Source organism: Dromiciops gliroides, chromosome 3 (assembly GCF_019393635.1).
Source record: "Dromiciops gliroides isolate mDroGli1 chromosome 3, mDroGli1.pri, whole genome shotgun sequence".
Taxonomy (NCBI): Eukaryota; Metazoa; Chordata; class Mammalia; order Microbiotheria; family Microbiotheriidae; genus Dromiciops; species Dromiciops gliroides.
Genome location: NC_057863.1, coordinates 658,257,250 through 658,278,072, shown reverse-complemented (window position 1 = coordinate 658,278,072; position 20,823 = coordinate 658,257,250). Strand labels below are relative to the sequence as shown.

The 20,823-nt window shown below is 48.9% G+C and overlaps 2 protein-coding genes across 3 annotated transcripts in view; one reads left to right on the top strand and one right to left on the bottom strand.

Moving 5' to 3' along the window:
* LOC122748363 (leukocyte immunoglobulin-like receptor subfamily A member 2) overlaps positions 1-20,823 on the top strand; it is a 76,047-nt gene that overhangs the window by 20,964 nt on the left and 34,260 nt on the right. The gene's annotated exons all lie outside the window — the stretch shown is intronic.
* TTYH1 (tweety family member 1) lies at positions 10,174-17,865 on the bottom strand. 2 transcript variants are annotated; one of them, XM_043992638.1, is made up of 14 exons: positions 17,542-17,865; positions 16,177-16,364; positions 15,023-15,134; positions 14,544-14,764; positions 14,272-14,367; positions 13,528-13,600; positions 13,330-13,405; positions 13,128-13,183; positions 12,580-12,672; positions 12,398-12,490; positions 11,628-11,770; positions 11,289-11,334; positions 10,972-11,049; positions 10,174-10,525 (listed from the first exon to the last, which is right to left on the bottom strand). In XM_043992638.1, exons 1-13 carry the CDS (start codon positions 17,848-17,850, stop codon positions 11,011-11,013), a joined length of 1,545 nt encoding a protein of 514 aa, XP_043848573.1. In that variant the 5' UTR covers positions 17,851-17,865; the 3' UTR covers positions 10,174-10,525; positions 10,972-11,010. The 2 variants fall into 2 exon arrangements, with proteins under 2 accessions (XP_043848573.1, XP_043848572.1); XM_043992637.1 differs by lacking the exon at positions 11,289-11,334.

Sequence of the window (20,823 nt, the reverse complement as noted above, 5' to 3'; positions counted from 1 at the left end):
GGGAGAGAGCTTCAGCGTGCCAGTTAGTGCAAACAAGAGAAATGCCCCAAGAGACAGAGGCAGCATGTGGCCTCCAGGAGGCCCAAAAGAGCTCAGAAGACCCGGAAAACCACAACAGCCCGGAGACCCAGAAGACCTCCCAGGGCAGCTTCCAAAGGTTTGTACCCTCTTTCAGCAGAGGCAGGTCATTAGGCATTGATCAAAGCTAGTTGGTGAGTGTGATTCAACCCCATTGGCTGACAGGGCTTGAAGGTGGTCTACATTAAAATGAGCTCTTGAGTTGACACCTGGGAAAAGAATGCAAAAGGCCTTCACTCAAGTAGCTTAAGACAAAGTCCATGGTCTAGTGTGGTTTAATCCCATCTGTCCTTCACTGATCTAGACAAAAGAATCTGTCTCGTTCCTTTTGTTCACTTGGGTTTGTCCCAATGAGATTTAATGAAGTTTCTCAAGGAGAACTCAACTTTGGGGGGGGGAGAGAAAAAGGACTGAGAAAGTGATCTCTAGGTTCCCCCCAAGAAATCCATTAATTATAATGATTTTCTCACAACTTGTTCCATTTAACAATTTCATCAGTGACTTGGCATGTGACCTTCCATCTCCCATCTGGGCGCTTTGTACTACCTGTCCCCCAATACCTGGAATCTTCTCCCTCTTCTCCTCATCCTGTCTTCCTTCAAGAATCAAATCCCAAGTTCTGGAGAAGTCCTTTGCTGCTCCACCGTCCCCCTTTCCCCTGCCCCCCATTGTCAGTGTCTTCCTTTTTGAGATTACCTGCCATCTGAATGTATCTTGTATATATCTAGTTATTTACATGTATCTCCATTAGAATGTGCTTTTCCAGTGAGAAATGATTATTAATAACTGATATCTTGGGGGGAGGAGGATTCAGTGCTCTCCCCTTCTTTCTTAGTCCTTTCCTCCACCTCTGGTCCACTCCAAGGTCTAGTTCTCCTTAAAAATAAGATTACGTTGAATCTCTCCATCTTGATCAGGCCCACTTTTCAAGGAATTTAATAATTGTGTTCTACTCAAGCTTGGGTGGGGTTTACATTCATTCTCTGTCTACCCCCCCCCTTTTTTTGCTATTTTATTTTAATTTTTAAAATAATAAACATTTTTATTTAAAGTTTTGAGTTCCAAAATTTTTCCCTCCTCCCCCCCAGCCAGTAAAGCAATCCTAAATAGGTTATACTTGTGCAATTATGTAAAACATTACCATATTAGTCTTTTTGTATAAGAAAACAAATAAAAGAAAAGTGAAAGAGGGTAAAAAATAGTATGCTTTAGTCTGTTCAACTAAAATCAGTTTTTTCTTTGGAGGTGAATAGAATGTTTCATCATTAGTCCTTTGGGATCGTCTTGGATCTTGCTGAGAATAGTTGCCATTCACAGCTCTTCATCAAACAATATTGCTGTCTGTGTGCAATGTTCTCTTAGTTCTGCTTACTTCAGTATACATCTCATGTCTCTGACCAAGATTTGAGTGACTGAAGTCATTGTGTCAAAACTTTATTTTAATATAACCCAACTCCAATCATGTTAGCCAATTAAATTTGATTGCTATTTGATGGACCACCTACAGTTAGAAGGGTATATAAACTGAGTCTACCTCCATTTCGGTCTTTGGTCTTTTGGTCACTGACCACCCTTTTATTAGTAACCTTATTAATAAAATGGTTAAATTATTCAGAAACTATGTCTTTCATATTTTTACTCATTATAGTTATGGCAACCACAAAGGGATCAGAGCCTTTTCACTCTGTATTCCTCTTCTTCTTCTTTATTTTTGGTAAGGCAATTGGGGTTAAGTGACTTGCCCAGGGTCACACAGCTAGTAAGTGTCACGTGTCTGAGGCTGGATTTGAACTCAGGTCCTCCTGAATCCAGGGCTAATGCTCTGTCCACTGCGCCACCTAGCTGCCCCTGTCACTCTGTATTCTTAACAGGGAACTCCCCTTACTTGGGCCCTTATGGAAAGTTCCATATTAGGACTCTGGCTGTCATCTGACTTACAAGGAAGTAAATTTTATCTGAGGAAACATATATGTGTCTGTACACCTGCCCCTCTTTTTAGGAGTTTCCTCTCTAAGTGTGTGTAACTACAGCCATTACTCTCGATGGTAAATGTGTCTGCTCAGTGCAGGTATGGTGACATGATGATGTTATGTGCAAAATATTTTTGGAAATAGTGCCTGGGAGTCTTGTGCTTCTGTGGGGTCAACCTGCATCATCACAGTCTTGTTTCAAGTATAGTGCAAGATTTTCTTTCAGGAAGAGTTTGGGTAGAACTAAGTCATTATGTGAATACTTTCTATGTTTGTCCTTGTCTGGGTCTTTTCGTCCATCTATGTGGGTTTTTTCTTTCTTTTTTTTAATGTGGGGTTTTCTAAGATTAGTTTAAGAAAAGGATTTGAGGGGCAGCTAGGTGGTACAGTGGATAGAGCTCCGGCCCTGGAGTCAGGAGGACCTGAATTCAAATCCAGCCTCAGACACTTGACACTTACTAGCTGTGTGACCCTGGGCAAGTCACTTAACCCTCATTGCCCTGCAAAAAAAAATAATAATAATAATTAAAAAAAAATAAGGTTGGTGAAGGGTATGAGAGAAACACAGCTCTCTTCATCTGTAAATTATTAAATGTCAACTCTCTCCTGACTCCACAAAGGTGAAGAGCAGCAGAACAAAAAGAAAGGTGAGCATGATTTTTATTTTGGAAAAATTGTGTGAAGTAGGCAGTTAAACCCTTTGCTTGCAAACACCTGAATTTTGTGATAGGCAGATTAATCAAGATAATCCCTTGGATTGAGATGAACTCCATAATTTGGGAAAAGTGGGCCTTTAGTAAGACATTGGCTTAATAATAGTATGTGCAATGTAGGGTATGGTTGAAACGTCAAGGAAGTTTGGTTAGTCTGAATAGTGGAATTGAAAGATTTGGAAAGAGAAATAAAGACTTGAGGGGAAATATGGAAGGTAGAAAAGATTTGGGGACAAATGGGAGATACACCCTGCACACAGCAGGCTGGCAGTAGGGAGCCCACTTACTCCAAGCCCCTCCTGGATGGTTGCTTTGGGTGCCCTTGTGCCAGTTTCAGATGGTGTAAGCATATTGAGAGGGTGTGAGGAAGTTTGATTTTGTTTTAAGTAAAAAGATTGAGAATGAAAATTTTGTAGCTTGGTTTGAAAGCCAATAGACAAAAAAAGAAAGAAGGAAAGAAAGAAAGAAAAAGAAAAAAGAAAGCCAATAGACAAAGTTACAGAGGGCTAGGAGGAAAATGGAGGGACTGTCCTCTTTAAGAGACAAGTCAACAGTCAGAAGTCAATGGAAGCAATATCTGGAATCTAAGGCTAGTAAATATCTGACATGTTTGCTTCTGGGATTAATACTAAAGCATCTATATTATTGTAAGAAGCTATAAGTAGGAAAGATATTGATGTTTTGATAAAGATGTGAACTTAGTAGTTGTGGGGTTAAAGCCAGAAACTTCTTTTGCTTTTGTTTGTGGGATTTTTGTTTTGTTTTGGTTTTTTGCAGGCAATGGGGGTTATGTGACTCGCCCAGGGGTCACACAGCTAGTAAGTGTCAAGTGTCTGAGGCCGGATTTGAACTCAGGTACTCCTGAATCCAGGGCTGGTGCTTTAACCACTGCGCCATCTAGCTGCCCCTTTTGCTTTTGTTTTAAGAAATAGGATTTCGGTACAGTTACATTAGTGAACAATATAACTTATGAGCTATCTTATGTCACCCTAATGGGAAATCTGATTCTACCCATGTTTGTTATTTAATCCAGAATTAGAATATGTAGAAAAATGCATGCAAGCTAGTTAAATGTCACCTTAAAGATGTTCCCATTGTTTAAAGGGACTCTGAAAACTGTAGTTTGTGTCTGTTTGAACATTGTTAATAACTGAACCTGTTTTACTATAGGCAATATTTCATAAAATCTGTTTTCTGTATACATTTTGGGATTATTACATTTATACACCCCATCCCAAGTGTTTTGTTGTTTGTTATGAAGCATCTTAAAGCAAAATCATTTGTAATATTGAATTTAGGGAAGAAAAAAGCATCTACTTAGCATAAGTACTAGTTATATCAAGATAAGATGTGATTTTCTGTAAAGAATTTCTTTACTGTTACCAATATGAGATTATAGTCAATATTTATCTTGTAATGTGGTCCTTGAGAGGTGAATTCACCTGCAATACTGATTATCGGGACTTCTTAAATAAAGAACCTATGGGGGCAGCTCGATAGAGCTGTGGATAAAGCACTGGCCGTCTGCTTAACTTTTGTCTGGAATTAACATATAGTTAGGGAAAATTTATTCCCCTCCAGTATAGTTGTATCCCTATTTTTTTAATTGTAACTTCCTATTATCATGTCAGATGTTATATAATTAACACAATATTGGATCCTTATCTCTTAGGTTAATGCTCAACTACATCTATGTTAATATGGTGAGATGCAGGTATAAGATTTTGAGCTATTTAGCCTGGAATTTTGATCCTTTTTAAATTCCAAACAACTAACAATTAAGTATTTATCCTTGGGGCAGCTAGGTGGCGCAGTGGATAGAGCACCGGCCCTGGATTCAGGAGGACATGAGTTCAAATCCGGCCTCGGACACTTGACACTTACTGGCTGTGTGACCCTGGGCAAGCCACTTAACCCCAATTGCCTCACCAAAAAAAAAAAAGTATTTATTCTTGACACATGATATTAGCTATATATTTCTGTATAAGATAAGGTCCCAGGGCAGCTAGATGGCACAGTGGAAAGAGCCCCGGCCCTGGAGTCAGGAGTACCTGAGTTCAAATCCGACCTCAGACACTTAACACTTACTAGCTGTGTGACCCTGGGCAAGTCACTTAACCCCAATTGCCTCACTTAAAAAAAAGATAAGGTCCTTTAATTTCTCATAATGGTATGAGGACAAGTAAGTGTTTTTCTTTGTTACAAGGTGTAGTTCAAGGGTGGGGAGGGGACAACAATTTGCTTTGATATATCCAGAAATGACCATGATGTAGAAACAAATGTCCCCAATTAAATTTGTAAAGAAAGAAAATATTAGAGTTGTGAGAAAATAATTATTAATAATGAGTTTCTTTGGGGGATCTAGTTTTAGCCCTTTCTTCCCCCCTCCCCATTGAAAAGTCCAGTTCTTGAGGAGCTTTAGCTGGTTTGGGGCCAGCCCAAGGGTACAATAGACATGGAGACATTGATTCTGTTGTTTAGCTCATTGAAAGACAACTAGAATGGTGAGGACCTATTCACCAAACAAGATGTGTCTCCCCTGTTTGAGGCAATGTTTGAGGTGCTATATCTGAGACTCTGACTTCAGTAAATGACAGTATGCTGGCATACACATGGCATGATAGAGTGGTGGTGCCTGGGGGACATCCTCCCCACATGCCTACTGGAACTCTGCAAAAACAAAGCAGCTTGTGACTTCTTCATGTTCATTTCGCTCTTGGAGAAGGAAACAAATTAAGGAGGGGAGCAGCCATTCTGCTCTGGGTCTCACCACATTGGAGGAAATGGTCACTGGGATCAGAAAGATGGAAATCTTTTCAGAAGTTATGTTAGAAAAGGAAAGGAAAGACAGACACTCTGAAAGACACCCTAAATTTAGGAAAGAAGTTTTCAGTGGTCCTGGGGGGGTGATAGGATCCCCAGAAATAAAACTTTAAACGTCATTAGATTAGGATGGGTGTGTGGGAAGCTCTTCAGAAAGAAACTCCACCAAGAGAAACAGTGAGGAGGAAAAGCTAAGTGTTTTCTAAGGTCAATTTGGCTTCATAGGGAACTGACCAAACAACTTGAATTTTAAAAAGATGTGTGGAAGATCAAGGATGGAGGATGGGTCTGATAATGTCAGGAAGGTCAAAATTCAGAATGAGGAAAGCTAAGTAGTATAATGAAAAAGGTCTGGAGTTTTGTCTTCAGCTGTAGTGAGTGTGGGGTGGGAGTAGAGGGAGATCAAAGGAGGGACAGGCCTGCTGTCTCAATGGATGGGCTGATGGTAACTGAAGATGGAGTGAAGGAAAAGCTGTGGAGTTCTTTATTTTGTCTGGGGTTTTCTTTTCTTCCGAAGATCTTTGGATGAGAAAGGACAGACCTAGAGAGTTCCTGGCTATCCTTGTGAAGTCCCAGTGTCAGGCCAGATGAAGCCAATCAGTATCCCAAAAGAACTGATAGCTCCCTTTAAAAAGATGATGGAGGGGGCAGCTAGGTGGCACAGTGGATAAAGCACTGGCCCTGAATTCAGGAGGATCTGAGTTCAAATCTGGCCTCAGACATTTGACACTTACTAGCTGTGTGACCCTGGTCAAGTCACTTAACCCTCATTGCCCTGAAAAAAAAAAGATTACAAATAAAAGATAAAAAAGATGATGGAGAATGGGTATAATCTTGAAGGAAGGAAGAAGAAAAATGGCCCAATTTTCAAGAAAGGAAAAAAACCTGAGTCTGTAATTGGACTTTGATTCTTGGTTTGATTTCGGGTGGATTATTAAGAATGAATACTTAGCAGAGGAAGTGGCGACTGCAGCGATTCAGTGTGGTCTCACTTAAGAACAGGTCCTACCAGCCTAACCTCATTTTCTTCTTGACAGGGCTACTAGACTATGAAGAGAATGCTGGAGAGAGCATTTGCCTCCATTTTAGCAAAGAGTCACTTAAAGTCTCTCAGCTATTATTGTGGATAAGATGGAGAGATGTGACCCAACCAGGGCTGGTCTGCTAGACCCAAAGAGCAGCAGTAAGGGTTCAATACCAACTTGGAAAAAGGTCTTTCTAGGTTCCTGGAACCTGGGCTGGTTCCTTTATTGTCTAACATTGTTGTCAGTAACTTGGTTAACATGCCTAGCCTACCACAGTTGGTGTGGTTGCTAACTATGTGTGGGAGAGAAAGCCAGCCCACTGGATGAGTGAAACCATATCTAAAAAGACCTCCCAAGGTAAAAAGGTAGCGTTGAATCTGCTCAGATGAAATGCAAAAGAAATCGATGTAAATTCTGATGCTTTGGTTAAAAAGAAAACTTTGTCAGAAGGAGGAAGCATGACCAGACAACAGTTTGCCTGGTGAACATCGTCAGTAGGCTATGGTGGGTTTCAAGCCCATTAGGAGCCAATAGTATGATATGACAACCCCAAAAGCTAGCATCCTCTGACACTGTTAGATGAGGCTTGGAGATGTTCCACTGTTTATTGGAACAAGGCTTCCTGCCCTGTTCAGATAACCACTGGATTGTGCCCATGTCCTGCAAACCCTTGATCTTGCCACCACCCATGAGTGTACCCAATCCATGTACAGGAATTCTGAAATCCATTTATCCAATGATAATCTGTTTAGCTTTTTATCTCTCCCTCTGCATTCCCTCACATCTTCACTGTTACCTCCAATTCTTTGACCCTCTCAATTCTCTCCTAGGACATCTTCCCCAAATTAGTCATTCTCTCTTCTCCTCATCTTCACTTCTTGGTAAACCAATTCAACTCTACGCTTTTCTGATTCCTTGAATCCCTTACTTCCACTCTTGGCATATTTCCAATTATGCCCAGCCAAACTTTGGATCACTTTCACCATTCGTTGCTTTCACTACTACATAAATGCTGCTGAACAAAGGTAGAGAAAATCTGACTGGGTTCACTACAAATTTATGTTACACAACCTCAACTGGGTCCTCACTGGTGCTTGGCAATCCTACTATACTGCCCTTATCAACTCACTATCCCGCTCTTCAATGCAGCTCTTACAAAACTTACAAAACTTCTCAAATCTTCCCACACTCTCTCAGGTGAGAACTTTGTTTCATATTTTATTGGAGTCAATTGAGATCATTCATCATGAACTCCCTCTTTTTCCTTCTTTCTCATCTATCACTCAGGTGCCTTCTGCCACTCTCTCTCTCTCTTGACTCCTATCTCACATGATGAAGTGGCCTTACTCCTTACCAAGGTAAACCCGCTACTCCAAGTAATTCTATTCCATCCCATCTCCTCCAGTTGATTCCCCCTTCTGTCATATCCTTTCACTTTTCTTCAATTTCTCCTCCTCTACTACCTCACTTCCTACTGTCTACAAACATGCCCCTTTCCATCCTGGAAAAAAGAAAACAACTCAATCCTTCTGTACCCACTATTATCCTACATCTCTTCTGCCCTTTGTGACTACATTCCTTGGAAAGGCCATCTACAATAGGGGTCCCTACTTTTTCTCTTCTCACTAAACTAGCTTGGATCAGAGGAAGAGTGTAATCTCTAGCATGGATTTCAGCCTAGCATTTGGCATTAAGTCTATCCTTAAGGATGCAATGAAAATGCAAGCTAAATTACAGTACAATTAAGGTGGATTTAGACTGGCTAAATGATCAGAAGCAAAGAGTTGTGATTAATGGATTGAGTCCCTTCAAAGTTACTAAGGGTCTCTCGATGGCTAAATCTAATGGCCTTATATCAGCCTCCCCAGGAAGCTGTCCCCAACCCCCTTCATCCCGATTCCTTCCCTCTGACAGTTACTTCCCACTCGTCCTGTACATAGCTGGCTTTGTGTATGTTTGCATGCATGTTGTCTACTCCCTTAGACTGTGAGCTCCTTCAGGGCAAGGACGATCTTCTGCCTCTTTTCATATCCCCAGCACTTGGCCCAGGGCCTGGCATGTGGTAGGGGCTTAATGAGTGATCAGTGATTGACTTCACCAGACTTTCCATCTGCCCCTTCCTTCCACCTGCACAGCCTGTCTCCCATGGCTGGAATGCCTTTGGAAATCCTTCCCTTCCCACGAGGCTTGGCTCCCTCTGGTGGTTCATACTGTCCCCTTACATTTTGCTGTATTCACCAAGCATCTATGGGCTGTGTCCCCCAGGAGAAGGTAAGCTCAGTGAGGACAGGGGCTGTTTGTCCCACTGACTTTAACCCCCAGTCCTAGCACAGTGCCATGAGAAGAGTAGGTATTTCTCCCCTCTCCCATTTGTATTTTTAATTTGGGGGAAGAAAGGAAGGTTCATGGTGGGGGTGTAGTTAGTAATTATGCAATAGTAATGTCTTAATATTTCAAATTCATGCAAGGGAAGATCAAATAGCATGACAAGCAGAACTTTAAAAATGAAAGTAGAGGAGCAGCTAGGTGGCAGAGTGGATAAAGCACCAGCCCTGGAGCCAGGAGGACCTGAGTTCAAATCTGGCCTCAGACACTTGACACTTACTAGCCGTGTGACCCTGGGCAAGTCACTTAACCCTCATTGCCCTGAAAAAAAAAAGTAGAACGATATACTTAGAGCAACTAGTATGAGATAGAATTCATCATTTCACATACAGTTCTATTTTTTGCATGTTTTGATTTATGTATGGACATTTTCAATGCTTTTAAAATGCAGCATTATATCAAAAAAGCCAAACAAGTTATTATTTAGCTTTTTTGAAAGACCTTTAGTGACTGGGAACCTACTGCTTTCCAAAGCATCCCATTTTGTCATGTTACTATAATGTATGTTATTTTCTTTACAACAGCTGATCTGCTCTCTAAAATTTGGACCCATTGTTTCTACTTCTGCACTGCTGTTTCCCACCTTTTTTTTTTTTACTTTAAATAAAAATGTTTGTTAAAAAAAAACAATGAAAAGAGTAGGTATTTCAAAATATTTCAATCGATCGATCAGTAAAACATCAGACACCTACTATTTGCCAGGCACTGCTAAGTGCTGAAAATAGTTCCTATTGAGCCACTAAGGGGCTTCTGCATAGGGACTCCTGGGAACAGGGTGAGAGCTGGCTACAGGAGCTGATGTTGAAGACCTGGATAGGATGAAGGGAAGGAGGTAGGGATTGATGATGACACTAGAGATTATCTAATCCAATACTCATTTTACAGATGGAAAAACTGAGATCCAGTGCATCTTAGGGGTTCGCCTATGGTTGAAATTTAGAGACTGAGCTAGTGTTTGGAGGCCCTGCCCTCTGCCACCAAGTCCTGTTGTGTTTACCCTGGAGCACATTCTGAAGAATCCCATGACCTTGTATAGCCCTTGGCAGTGAGTGAATGAGTACCACTTGAAGACTAAATTTGAAATGTCTTCTGCTAGGAAGGGATGGTGTTTCTCAATAGAGAGGCTTCCTGAAGGAGGTGGAGCTGGGGTGGGAACCAAAAACCAGCTCCAGACACATGTAAAATAAAGTCGTCTTCTTTATTTCAAATCTGAGTTAGAGGTGCTGGCTCTAAGCACAAGGAGCTCTGGGCCCAGGGGCTGGAGGGAATGGGCCAGGGGAGGTCCTCCGGGGCAGCTGCTCCTGGGAGGGCCCCGAGCTTCCTGGTTCTCACCCTGGCTGGGATCCCTGGACCCAAGCCTTGAACGTTGGTTAGGGAGGACAGGGAAATATCTTCTGGTCATGTCCTCGGGGCAGAAAGAAGGAGAAGGATTGAGAGTCTCCTGAGCCAGGCAGAGTATGGCAGTGTTAGTCATCTTAGCTAGAAGAATCCTGGTAGGGAAGGGGAAACTTCTCTGGCGGATGGGCGGTTCCTAGGGATGAAGAGAAACACAGAGAGGGCATAAGGGATGAGACTGAGGCAGTGACGTGGATGCTGGACAGTAAACTCAAAAGAAAGAATGATGGGAGGAAAGGCCAAGAGACTGAGCAATGGACAAAGACAGTGATGGAAAGAGAGGCTAAGGAATGAACAGAATGGCTAGGAGAAGACAGAGGGGTGGCTAGAGAAGCTGATGGAGAAAAGAATGGACAAAAGATAAACAGAGAGGGGGCAGCTAGGGGCCAGCTAGGAGTGGATAGAGCACCAGCCCTGGAGTCAGGAGGACCTGAGTTCAAATCCAGCCTCAGACACTTAAGACTTACTAGTTGTGTGACCCTGGACAAGTCACTTAACTTCCATTGCCCCACCCAAAAAAAGAAAAGGCAATCCAAGGCTAAATGGGCCTCGAGGCATAGGAGAATGACAGCTGTGGCTCACCAGAGGTGGGGGTAGCAGACCCAGCCCAAGGAGGGAGTCTCAGATGGACGACTGCCACTGGACAAAGCGTTTTGATTCCTGTTGGCCCAGAGAGTGGGAGAGAAAGAGTTAAATAGAGCATTTCAGGAGATGTTCTTCCCTACCCCAGAGTAAGAAGTCCAGCCCCTAGCCCCTACCCCATAGAGACTCAAGCAGGGGGATAGCCCTCAATCGCTGCCCCCTCAGAAACACAGGCATGCATCTGATTCCCCATCTTCCCCCGTCTCCCCACAGTCCATGCCCGCCTGGGAACCCAGGTGTCCAAGTGCCCCACATGCCTGAGGGTTGAAGGGATCGTCATCTTCTGGGTCGTCGTACTCGTCACTGGGGGGAGCGGGGCACAGAGCTGGGAAGGTGGCAGGAGGGGAAGTTCCCTCCCCTTCTGATAGATAGGGACCCCCAGAATACTGTGCTCCCCTCCCAGACCCCTGTGCACTCTCCTCACTGCCTGGTGATTCGAGGAGTCATATACATCTCTTATCTCCCCCTTCCTCTCTTAGGGGAACCTCCCTTTTGCACCTTATAGGGAATGGCCGGGGCTCTGTCCATGGTCCCGCACTTGGGGACCCTATCCAACTCGGCCACCCTCTCCCAGTCTCCCACTTCCAGCTTCTTACCTGGGTGGGAAGTGGGCCCAGGCGCCAGGCAGGCTGCACAAAGCCGTGGCCAGAGCCAGGGCAGACAGCAGGGAGAAGAGGAGCAGGAAGAGGAGACCCTCCATGGAGTCCTCACACAAGCCCCGCAATGCTGCCCCATAGTCCTGGGGGCAGGGGGCCAGAGCGGGGCATCAGGAGGGTTGATTCCTCCCAACCCCCCACCCACTGCCTGATTGGCTGCTTGATTTCTCCCGCCCCAGCAAAGGGAGTCGGCCGAGAAACAGTTCTGGGCTGTTCACTGGTAGACCCGCATTCGAGTCCCTGTCTGACTCAACTCACTGTTTGACCTTGTGGAGACCCTGCCCTGCAACGGACCTCAGTTTCCTCATTTGTACAATGAGGATCTCCAAAGGGTTCCCAGTATTTACTGAGTCCAGGAGAGGTCAGAGTAGGGGAGAGCTCACACACATCTCATTGCAGAAGTCCAGGAAGGCTGAATCGGGCAGGGGAAGGTTTGGAGCCGAAGGGAGGGGAGGGCAACAACTACAAGGAAGTAGAAGGGGTGGGCCGTCCAAAGGGAACTTCACAGGAGGAAGGGATGGAGGGGAAGCCAAGAGCCAGACTGAGGTGACCTCAGAGGACGGGTCAAGCAGGCAGAACTGATACCTGCTTGGGGGAGGGGGCCCTGGGAAGGATAGATGGATGTGGGGGACACTGAGCCCAGGGGTTCCAGAGCAGACAGGAGGGGGATGGGACAACTGGAAAAGGAAGGAGGTAGAAGGCTTGGTCACCTTGTGCAGCCCCCGGCAGTGCAGCAGCGCCACCAGCTGGTGGAAGTTCCCCTCCGTCACGTTCAGCATCTCTTCCAGGGCCAACAGCGGCTTCTGCCTCCAGTCCAGAACGAGTTAATGCCCAGCCCTCTCCCACAGACCCCTCCCTATTAGGCCCCTCCCCTGGGAGGGTCCCCACTGACCTGGGCCGCTGGGAACTGGGGAACCGCCTCGCGTTCCAGCCCTTGGAGCTGGGAGTAGATGCTGGCCAGAGATCGCTGGGACAAGGTCAGCCTCTAGGGGAGGTGGTGAGTGTGGGGAGATGGGAAGGAGAGAGGGAGGCCGACACTTGGGTCCCCCCACCCTCTCAGAAGGCCGCCTCCATTTTGAGGCCCGGAAATCCAAGTCCCAGCCCCCCACTCTCAGAGACAACATGAGGAATTTGGAATCTGTGTCCCGATTCCCTTTACTCTGGACACCCAGTGTCCGGGCCCCAGTACACACATGACTCTAGGGACCCAAGGAAATGACAGAAATAAGTCCTATGAGGTCCTGGGACAGGGGAGCTAGGTTCAGCTCAGACCTGTCATAGCCAAGCCATCTTGGGGACTTCTAAAAGATGTTTTTGTCACTTCTCAGATTGACAAAGGTGGAGGGGAGACCCAGCAAAGAAAAGAGCAATGGAGGGTCTCCTAATTTTGCTCCCCTCAGAGGCTTCAGACCTCATACACACTCTGGCCTGGAGACTCACCTCTTGGAAGGGATTGGAAACCACCTGGTTGCAAAGGAAGTAATAGTGGAGGATTTCTGTGGAGGAAGAGGAAGAGGAAGAAGAGATAGAGGGGAAAGGAAGAGAGACAGAAACAAAAACAGAGACAGAGAACACCCAGTGAGCCTGGGGGGAGACTGCTCCCAGCAGCTGGCACTCAACCCTAAGGTTGCCCTCTTCTCACCTGGATTTAGGCCAGTTTCTGCCCTAGTCAGGTTCAAGACATAGGGGTCAGGACTGGAGCAAAAATCACTGAGACCCTGAGAAAGGGTGGGGAAGGAAGAGATAGGAGTTGTTTGGACTCAGACTCAAGAGCCTGGGTTCCCAGGCCCACCCCTTTCTGGACCCAGGGATCCTGATCCCCCCAGTCTCAGATACTCACCACAGCAGCAGCTGCCTCTAGCCCCATGGATCCCCAGCTCAGCACAAGAACCAGCAGGCTCATGACTGTCATGCTAGTGCAGAAAGGGAATATTCATCCCTCTTTTCCTACCAACCTCCTTCCTTGCCCCAGAGTCCTTGTGAAATTCTCCCTCAAACTAGAGCCTTCCCACTTCACCACCTAGAGCTACCTATGCCTGTGGACAGTTCTCTGGTGCTGAAGGGACCTATTGGTGAGTATCCCCCTAAGTATACTCTGAGCTATTATTCTGGACAGCTCCATGGTGCTGAATGATTTACCCCTTAAGCCTTCCCTCCCTGTATTAGAGAACCTTTCACATCTCTGAATAGGCAGAAGAATTTCAGTGCTTAGCACAGTGCCTGGAACATAGTCGGTGCTTAATAAATGTTTATTGATTGAATTTCAGGAACCTTTCCTGAGGGCCTTCCCAGTGACTTCTCTAGACTGGAGCTCTACCTGGGTAGAGCTCCCTGGTCCTAAAGGTATGCTTTCAGGGGATTGGTGAGAGATTCCCTAAGGTCACTCCAGCGTTCTCAGGGTTGCCACTTTCCAGCCCCAATCTGGGGAGAGGCTGCATGGTGATAAAGGGGCCAGTTTAAAGAGGTAGCCCTTAGGCTAATGAGAGAGCCCCCAAGAAGGAGATCCCAAGCTCTGGCTCTCCCTCCCAAGGAGAATGGGCCTAGTGGAGACAGCTGATGAAGTGAGGGGGGTTGGCAAACTCACACGATCACAAGCCATTTGCTTTGCTTAGCCAGCCCAAGGAGTGTAAAGAGGCAGACAAGGAGATCGAGGAGGAGGAGAAGAATGTAGGCCAACCACCTAAGCAGGAAGATGTAGGGAGAGAAAAGTCAAGACAAGTCTGGGCTTGAAGCCTGGATTTGTCCCAACTTCCAGTGTGCCTGGGGGTGAATTGCTGCTCCTCTCAGGCATTATGCTACCCAGAAATACAATGTCTGTCTCCCACCTGTGACCCTGGTGATCCCACCTTGGCCCACCTGTACTCCTCCACAAAGGAGACACTTTCAGCCACCCGAATTGGGCTCAGGGGCACACCCCTCCAGAAAGCCAGCTCCCCCAGCTGCTGGGCCACAGCCTCAGCCTGCCTCCGGGCACCCCGGGCAGCTGCCACCAGCTCTGTCCGTGGGCTCATCACCTCCTCCAGAGTTGTCAGCTCAGACCTAACCGCTGAGCCCAGTCGTTCCACTGTCTCTGAAACCTGAAGCAAGGAAGACACAACTAAGAGAGGTCTCAGGAAGAGCAGAAAGGACACCTATTTGTGACAACTGCAGTTGTCTGGGGATGAGTAGAGTCCTTGGCTATATCAAACAGCCCCTATGGTAGGCTGTGAGGAGGAGCAGATTGGTCTGATGGCTAGCTTGGGTGGAAACACAGGCTGTGGTTGGACATTCCAGCCTTTTTGGCTGGTCCTGGGGACCCCCCCCCAACGCATAAGTCAGGATGAGGATGCCCTCACCAGCCGGTCAATGGAGCTGAGCGTATGGTTGGCATGCAGGAGGGAGAAGCTGAGCTGGGACACCCCATCGCTGGTCTCACTGTTGCCATAGAAACCAAGCCCGATACCAGCACTGGGAGGGGAGAGATTGGGTAGAGGACGGTTCAGCCCATCTCCCATAGCCTCCGCATCCTCTCCACCCCCTCTTCCCTAGTTCCAATGGTACAGCCCGTGGGAACCTGCCTCCCTCGGCCTGGGTTGCTGAGGCAACGGGAAGGGCTCACTCCTCCTGCCAGGGCTGTGGAGGAGAGGAAGGAGAGGTGGGAACACGATGAACTCATTGTGATGCAAATGAAGGGGTTAACCCCTCGCAGCCTAGCAAGCCTCCAATAGCTCCAGTTCTGAAGCCCTGCCCCTCAGGAAACAAGCATTCCATGACAGCCCCGCCCCCCCCCAGACCCAGGCATGACCTCTGCCCCAGCCTCCTCCTCCTAGAGGACCCATGCTGGCCCTTCGCCAGAGGCCCAGACCCCTTAGGGGACCCAGGAGGCTGGAGCCCCCAGTCATGGAGAGACACAGAGCCCTCATTGTGGACTGGACTCACTCCCTCCTTTCCCAGGGTCCAGCCCCCTTCAATTCTCCAGAGTCCATTGTCCTCGTCCATTCCATACAAAGGGCCCCTTGTTCATTCTCATCCCCCCCCCCAGGCTGTGCCACTGCCTCCCGGGGTCTTTGTCCCTCTGGCCCCAGCCCTTTCCAAAGGATGGGACTTTAGTGTCTGGGGCCCCTGGCACTTCCCCTGGTCCAAAAGGAGCCGGTTCTGAGCCGAGGAGGCCTGGGGAGGCCTCCAATGTTCTGTGATGAGCATGGGAGAAGCCTTCAGACTGGTGTGGGCCTGGGGGGTCCTTCAAGGCTTGGCTTTGGGCTACTGAGGAGGTCTTTCAGACCTTCCCCTGAGGCTGTCATGGGAGCTGAGGAAGGCCCTTGAGCTTCTCTTGTGGAGGCTGGCAGACATTCAAGGCTGTTATAGGGAGAGGTGGGAAGCCTTCAAGGCTCTGCTGAAGGAGGGGGCAGGGGGCTGGGAGAGCCCTTCAGGGCCCCATTCCTGGGGCCGGGCATCCCTGAAGTCTTCTAAGAAGTCCCTGGCTCCTCCCCACCCACGGGGTCCCAGGTACCAGCCAAGGAGAAGGGCAGCCACACAGCTCCAGGTGACACAGCCTCCTCCATCTGGAGACCCTGAGACCTCAGGGGGACCAGCCTTGGGCCTGCGGCAACGACAGCACGATCGTAGTAGGTAGAGTCCCAGAACAAGTAGGTTCACAGCCAGGCCCAGCCCAGCCAAAGCTGCTACCAGCAGCAAGGCCTGAGAAGAGGGAGGAGGGATGAGAGGGGGCCACAAAGCTCACTTATCGACCTAAAGAAGGCCAGGACCCCTCACTGTCCCATCTGGAAAACGGGGGTGGGTGGGGGTGACTTCATGGAAGTATGAGTGAGCTGGATTCTGTGAGCCTACATGGATCCGTGTCTCCCTGGGTCATCGGGCAAGGAAGAGCTAATGGGACTCTCTCTCCCTGTGAGAGTGAGAAGCAGCTTCCAGAGTGAAGAGTTCTGCCTCTGCCTCTCAGCTTCTGCAGACCTCAGTGTCCTTCTCTGTAAAATGGGGTCAGACACCACTGATCTCCTGGCTTCCTGGGACACTAGTCCTTGCCCAGTTGCAGGGACAAGTGTGGCACCTGCCGCTGTGTGACTGAGCTTTGGGATGGGAGGACAGGGGAAGCATGGGTTTGTGTCTGGTGATTCCAAATGGTGCTTGTGTGCGAGTGTAAAACTGAGCTCATATATGACTGCATCTTCATGTGGCTGTGAGACTATGTCTGTGTGTGTCCAGGTGTGAATTCTCTCTGTGTGTGTATGTGTGTCTGTGGAGCATGGCTGGCTGGGAGCCTGTCCCTGGGAAGATCTCTCTGTGTGTGGCTGTGTCTATATGTGTCTGCATGCAAGTGTGTGACAGCCTGGTGGTGGGGGCCTCCCAGCTCTTCAGTTTCTGTCACTGTGACCTAAATAGTTCAGCATTCACTGCCTGGCTCCCCCTTCCCTGGAGCCCCTGGGGCCCTTGAGCCAACCAGACTAGCTTCAGCCACCCTCCCAATGAGCCTGGACTAATTAACTAGCCTCAGAGGACCCATTAGCCCCCGCTGTCATGACCCTCCCCCAGCTCCCCCAGACACATATCCAGGTCTCCCACATCCACCCAGAAAAATCCCAATGCTTTCATTTCTACCTTCCCTCCCCCCAAGGTGCCCAAGTTTCTGCCTCCCAGCCCTTTCCTATGCCATCAGGGACCTAGGTGCCCGATCTCCCAGTCCCCTTGTCTCAGGGACCAAAATGCCCCCTCCTCAAACCCCAGCCCCGCAGGGACTAGGCATGCCTTCCCTCAGCTCCCTCGGGACCCAGGTGTCCCCTCAGCCCTTCTCCCCCCTCACAAAGACCCATCAGGTCCCCCAGTTCTGCCCCCTCCAGGACCCCTGTGTCCTCCACACCTGCTGATAGTCCTGTTCCTGGGGGGCAAAGGTGCTGGCCACAGGTCGGAGCTGAAAGTTGGTGTGGGGTACCTGGTGGAGCAAGTGGACCCAGCCTGAGGGCCGGAAGCCCGGGGGTGGCCCCCCCATGGCCTCCTGGCCCCCAGAACTGCTCCGGGCGGGATGTGCTGTGGAGCTGAGGAGATGGCCCTGGAGGAGAAGGCAGAGAAGGCAGAGGAGGAGGAGGAGGAGGAGGAGGAGAAAACGGAGCCACGGTTGGGGGGAGATTTGGGGAGTGGGAGGTGCCAACTCTTGGGTGGGAGGGGCCATGGCTCCCCCTGGTGGCCACTGGAGGATTCACACATAGCTGGGAATGACCAACAAGGAATCGGGGACTGCCGCCTTCCCAAAGATCCTAGGGGAGAGACAGAGACTGGGGCAGGAGGAGAGATTTGTGTTCTTAGAAGGGAGTCTATCCTGAGGAAGAGGGAGATTAGGCAGAGATAGGGTGTGTATGTGTGTGGGAGTCCCCTCCAAAAAGGTAGAAGATACCCCATAGGTCATAGACTCATTAGCCGGGGATACTGCCCTTCGGGGAATAGAGACCAGGCTTCAGGAGGGAGCTTTCGTCCCCTGCAGAAGGAACCAGGGAGAAAGCAAAGAGGACTTTAGGGGACATCCTACCCAGAGAGGAGATATTTGAGGCCTCAGACCGCAAGTCTCCGAGCCTGGGGGAGGCCTTCAGGGCTCTGCTATGGGACAACTCGAAAAGGCTTTCAAGGTCATGTTATGGGATACAGGGAGAGTCCTTCAAGGCTCTGATAAGAGGATGGGCAAGGCCTTCAATACCCCAGCCCTGGGGAGGAGGGAGCAACCCAAGTTCCCTGCCCAGCCCTCTCCTCTTCATCCCCTCCTCCACATAGCCTTCAGATGTGTGTGTGTGTGTGTGTGTGTGTGTGTGTGTGTGTGTGTGTGTGTTGGGGAGGGGGTTTGCACCCCAAGGGCGGAGCTCAGTGGGGGTGGAGGTGGGGTCCCGGGGGGGGGTGGAGCCGCGACAGAGGAAGGAAGATGAGGGGAGGACTAAAGAACCCCTCCTCCTTGCTCTGCTTCCCCTCCCACGCCAGAGACGCGCGGGCCAATCAGCGTGGGCACCTCGATGACGTCATCCATTGCCGGGCAGGCTAGCTCATTCCGCTGAGTGGGGAGGACGAGTTTGATAGGGGTGGAAGAGGCGTCCCAGCTGGACCCCTGCCCGGACCCCCGCACTTCCCTTTGCTCCGCTAGCCACCTCCCTCTCTAAGGGGACTAAGAGAGACTGAGACAGAGATAAAGAAGATCTGAAAGATAGCTAAGAATTGAGAGAGACAGGGGGAAGGAAAGGGGCCGGGATACAGAGACAAGGACCTCGAGATAGCAGGTGTTAGAGACACAGAGAGAGGGGAGAGGAGACAGAGAGAGGGAGGGACGGAGAGAAGGGGGGAGAAGAGAAAGAGGGAGGGAGGGAAGGAGGAGGGAAGGAGAGAGAGCGCGCGCGCGCGAGAGAGAATGAATAAATTTACACAGAACGGAGGAGGAAGACCCCACCCCCACCCCCTCCCAGCCCCACCCAGACTTATCTACGGTCTGCTTATAGCTTGTCGGGGCTTTGGTTCCCGGGGGAGGCCAAACGCGGGGTGTAGTTTGGGGAATCCTAACGCAATAAGGGTTTTAAAGAGACTCATTCTTCCCCTTTACACAGAGAGAAATTGAGGCTCAGAACAGTGCAGTGTTTCCGGGCTAAGGAACCGAGCTCAAACTGGGGCTTTCCCAAAGGGGCCTGAATTGACTCCCAGAATCCCGGGTGCTTGTGCAGTTCGGGTCTCTTCTCTCTGGTGACTCTTCCCTGTGCCCCTCCCGACGGCCTCACGAACTCCCACCACCTCTAACTCTCCCTCCACTGAGCGGGGATGAAATGTAACTGGTTTGGACGAAGGATCCGGTTCCCCTCTCAGAGGCTGGGGCTTTGGGAAACCCTGGGTGGGACTTAATTAATACATATCCTGTGCTTCTGACTTTCTGAGTAACCCATCATCGGTCCTCCCTCATCTCAGGGTCCGGGGCCACTATGTGCTCCGGTGCCTCAATGCCCTTCTGTGCCTCGGTGAATCCTGGGCAGGGGGAAATTGAGCACCTTATTCAAGACTCTCCACACTGGAATGGACCTTGGAGACCAGAGAGTTCAGCTCTGAGACTCTGGTTCCCCCTACACTGAGTCCAGTGAAGGGAAGTGATTTGTCCCAGGACACAGCGTGAGTTTGTGGACAAAGCCAGGCCTCAAAGCCTGGTCCACTGGTGCCCAGCCAGCTTTTCTTTTTTTTCTTTTCTTTCCTTTTCTTTCCTTCTTTCTTTCTTTCTTTCTTTCTTTCTTTCTTTCTTTCTTTCTTTCTTTCTTTCTTTCTTTCTTTCTTTCTTTCTTTCTTTCTTTCTTTCTTTCTTTCTTTCTTTCTCTCTCTCTCTCTTTCTTTCTTTTTCTTCCTTCCTTCCTTCCTTCCTTCCTTCCTTCCTTCCTTCCTTCCTTCCTTCCTTCCTTCCTTCCTTCCTTCCTTCCTTCCTTCCTTCCTTCCTTCCTTTCTTTCTTTCTTTTTTTTTTTTGCAGGGCAATGAGGGTTAAGTGACTTGCCCAGGGTCACACACCAGCCAGCCTTTCTCAGAGCAAGCCCCAGCCAGCCTTCTGGGCTCTCTCTCTGCTTTCTTTCAGGTGTTTGGTGAGGACACCTTTCTGTCAGGGCTACCTGGAGGGAGTGAGGCAGGGGATGGGGCCAGGCCTGAGGAGGGGCCACAGCAGACAGGGACAGTGGGGAGCTAGGACTTTAGACTATGCTTCTCTTCCTAGACTGAGCCTCTGGGCTGAGCCCAGCTCTCTGGTCCCCAAGGGGAATGTGAACCTTCAGGGCCCAGGACATCTTGAGGATGAAAGTGGGGTGTGTCAGGGGCTGGGGATTGATGGTTTTCCTATTTGTGTGGTCCCCAATGTCTTTGCTGAAGCCAGGGATTTCTTCGGTTGGGAGCTATTGCTGTGTCCAGTGAGGGGCTGGGCTGCTCAGCCCAAGCCAGCAGGGGCTTCAAGGGCCATAGTCCTCTCAGATGCCCTCCTCCCCTCTCTTAGCCTTTACCAGGGGCTGGTTCCCCCTCAGAGAGTCAGATCTAATGGAGCTCCGACCTTGGGACGTGGGGGTCTCAGCCTGGCTTCTCTAGGGGGCTGGCAGGAGCAGGGTGACTGCTAGTCTCTGACTCTCTCTGAGAGAGAAGGATGGATCCCTGCCC

Bases quoted from the DNA above. Each gene is read 5' to 3' on its own strand.
- TTYH1 (XM_043992637.1), bottom strand. From the start codon at position 17,850: ATGGCCCCTCCCACCCAAGAGTTGGCACCTCCCACTCCCCAAATCTCC. The intron at 13,184-13,329 runs GTGAGAAGAGGG...CTTCCTCCACAG, and splicing joins AGAAACTGGCCTAAATCCAG to AAATCCTCCACTATTACTTC. The intron at 10,526-10,971 runs GTGAGCCACAGC...CTTCATCCCTAG, and splicing joins GTCTGCTACCCCCACCTCTG to GAACCGCCCATCCGCCAGAG.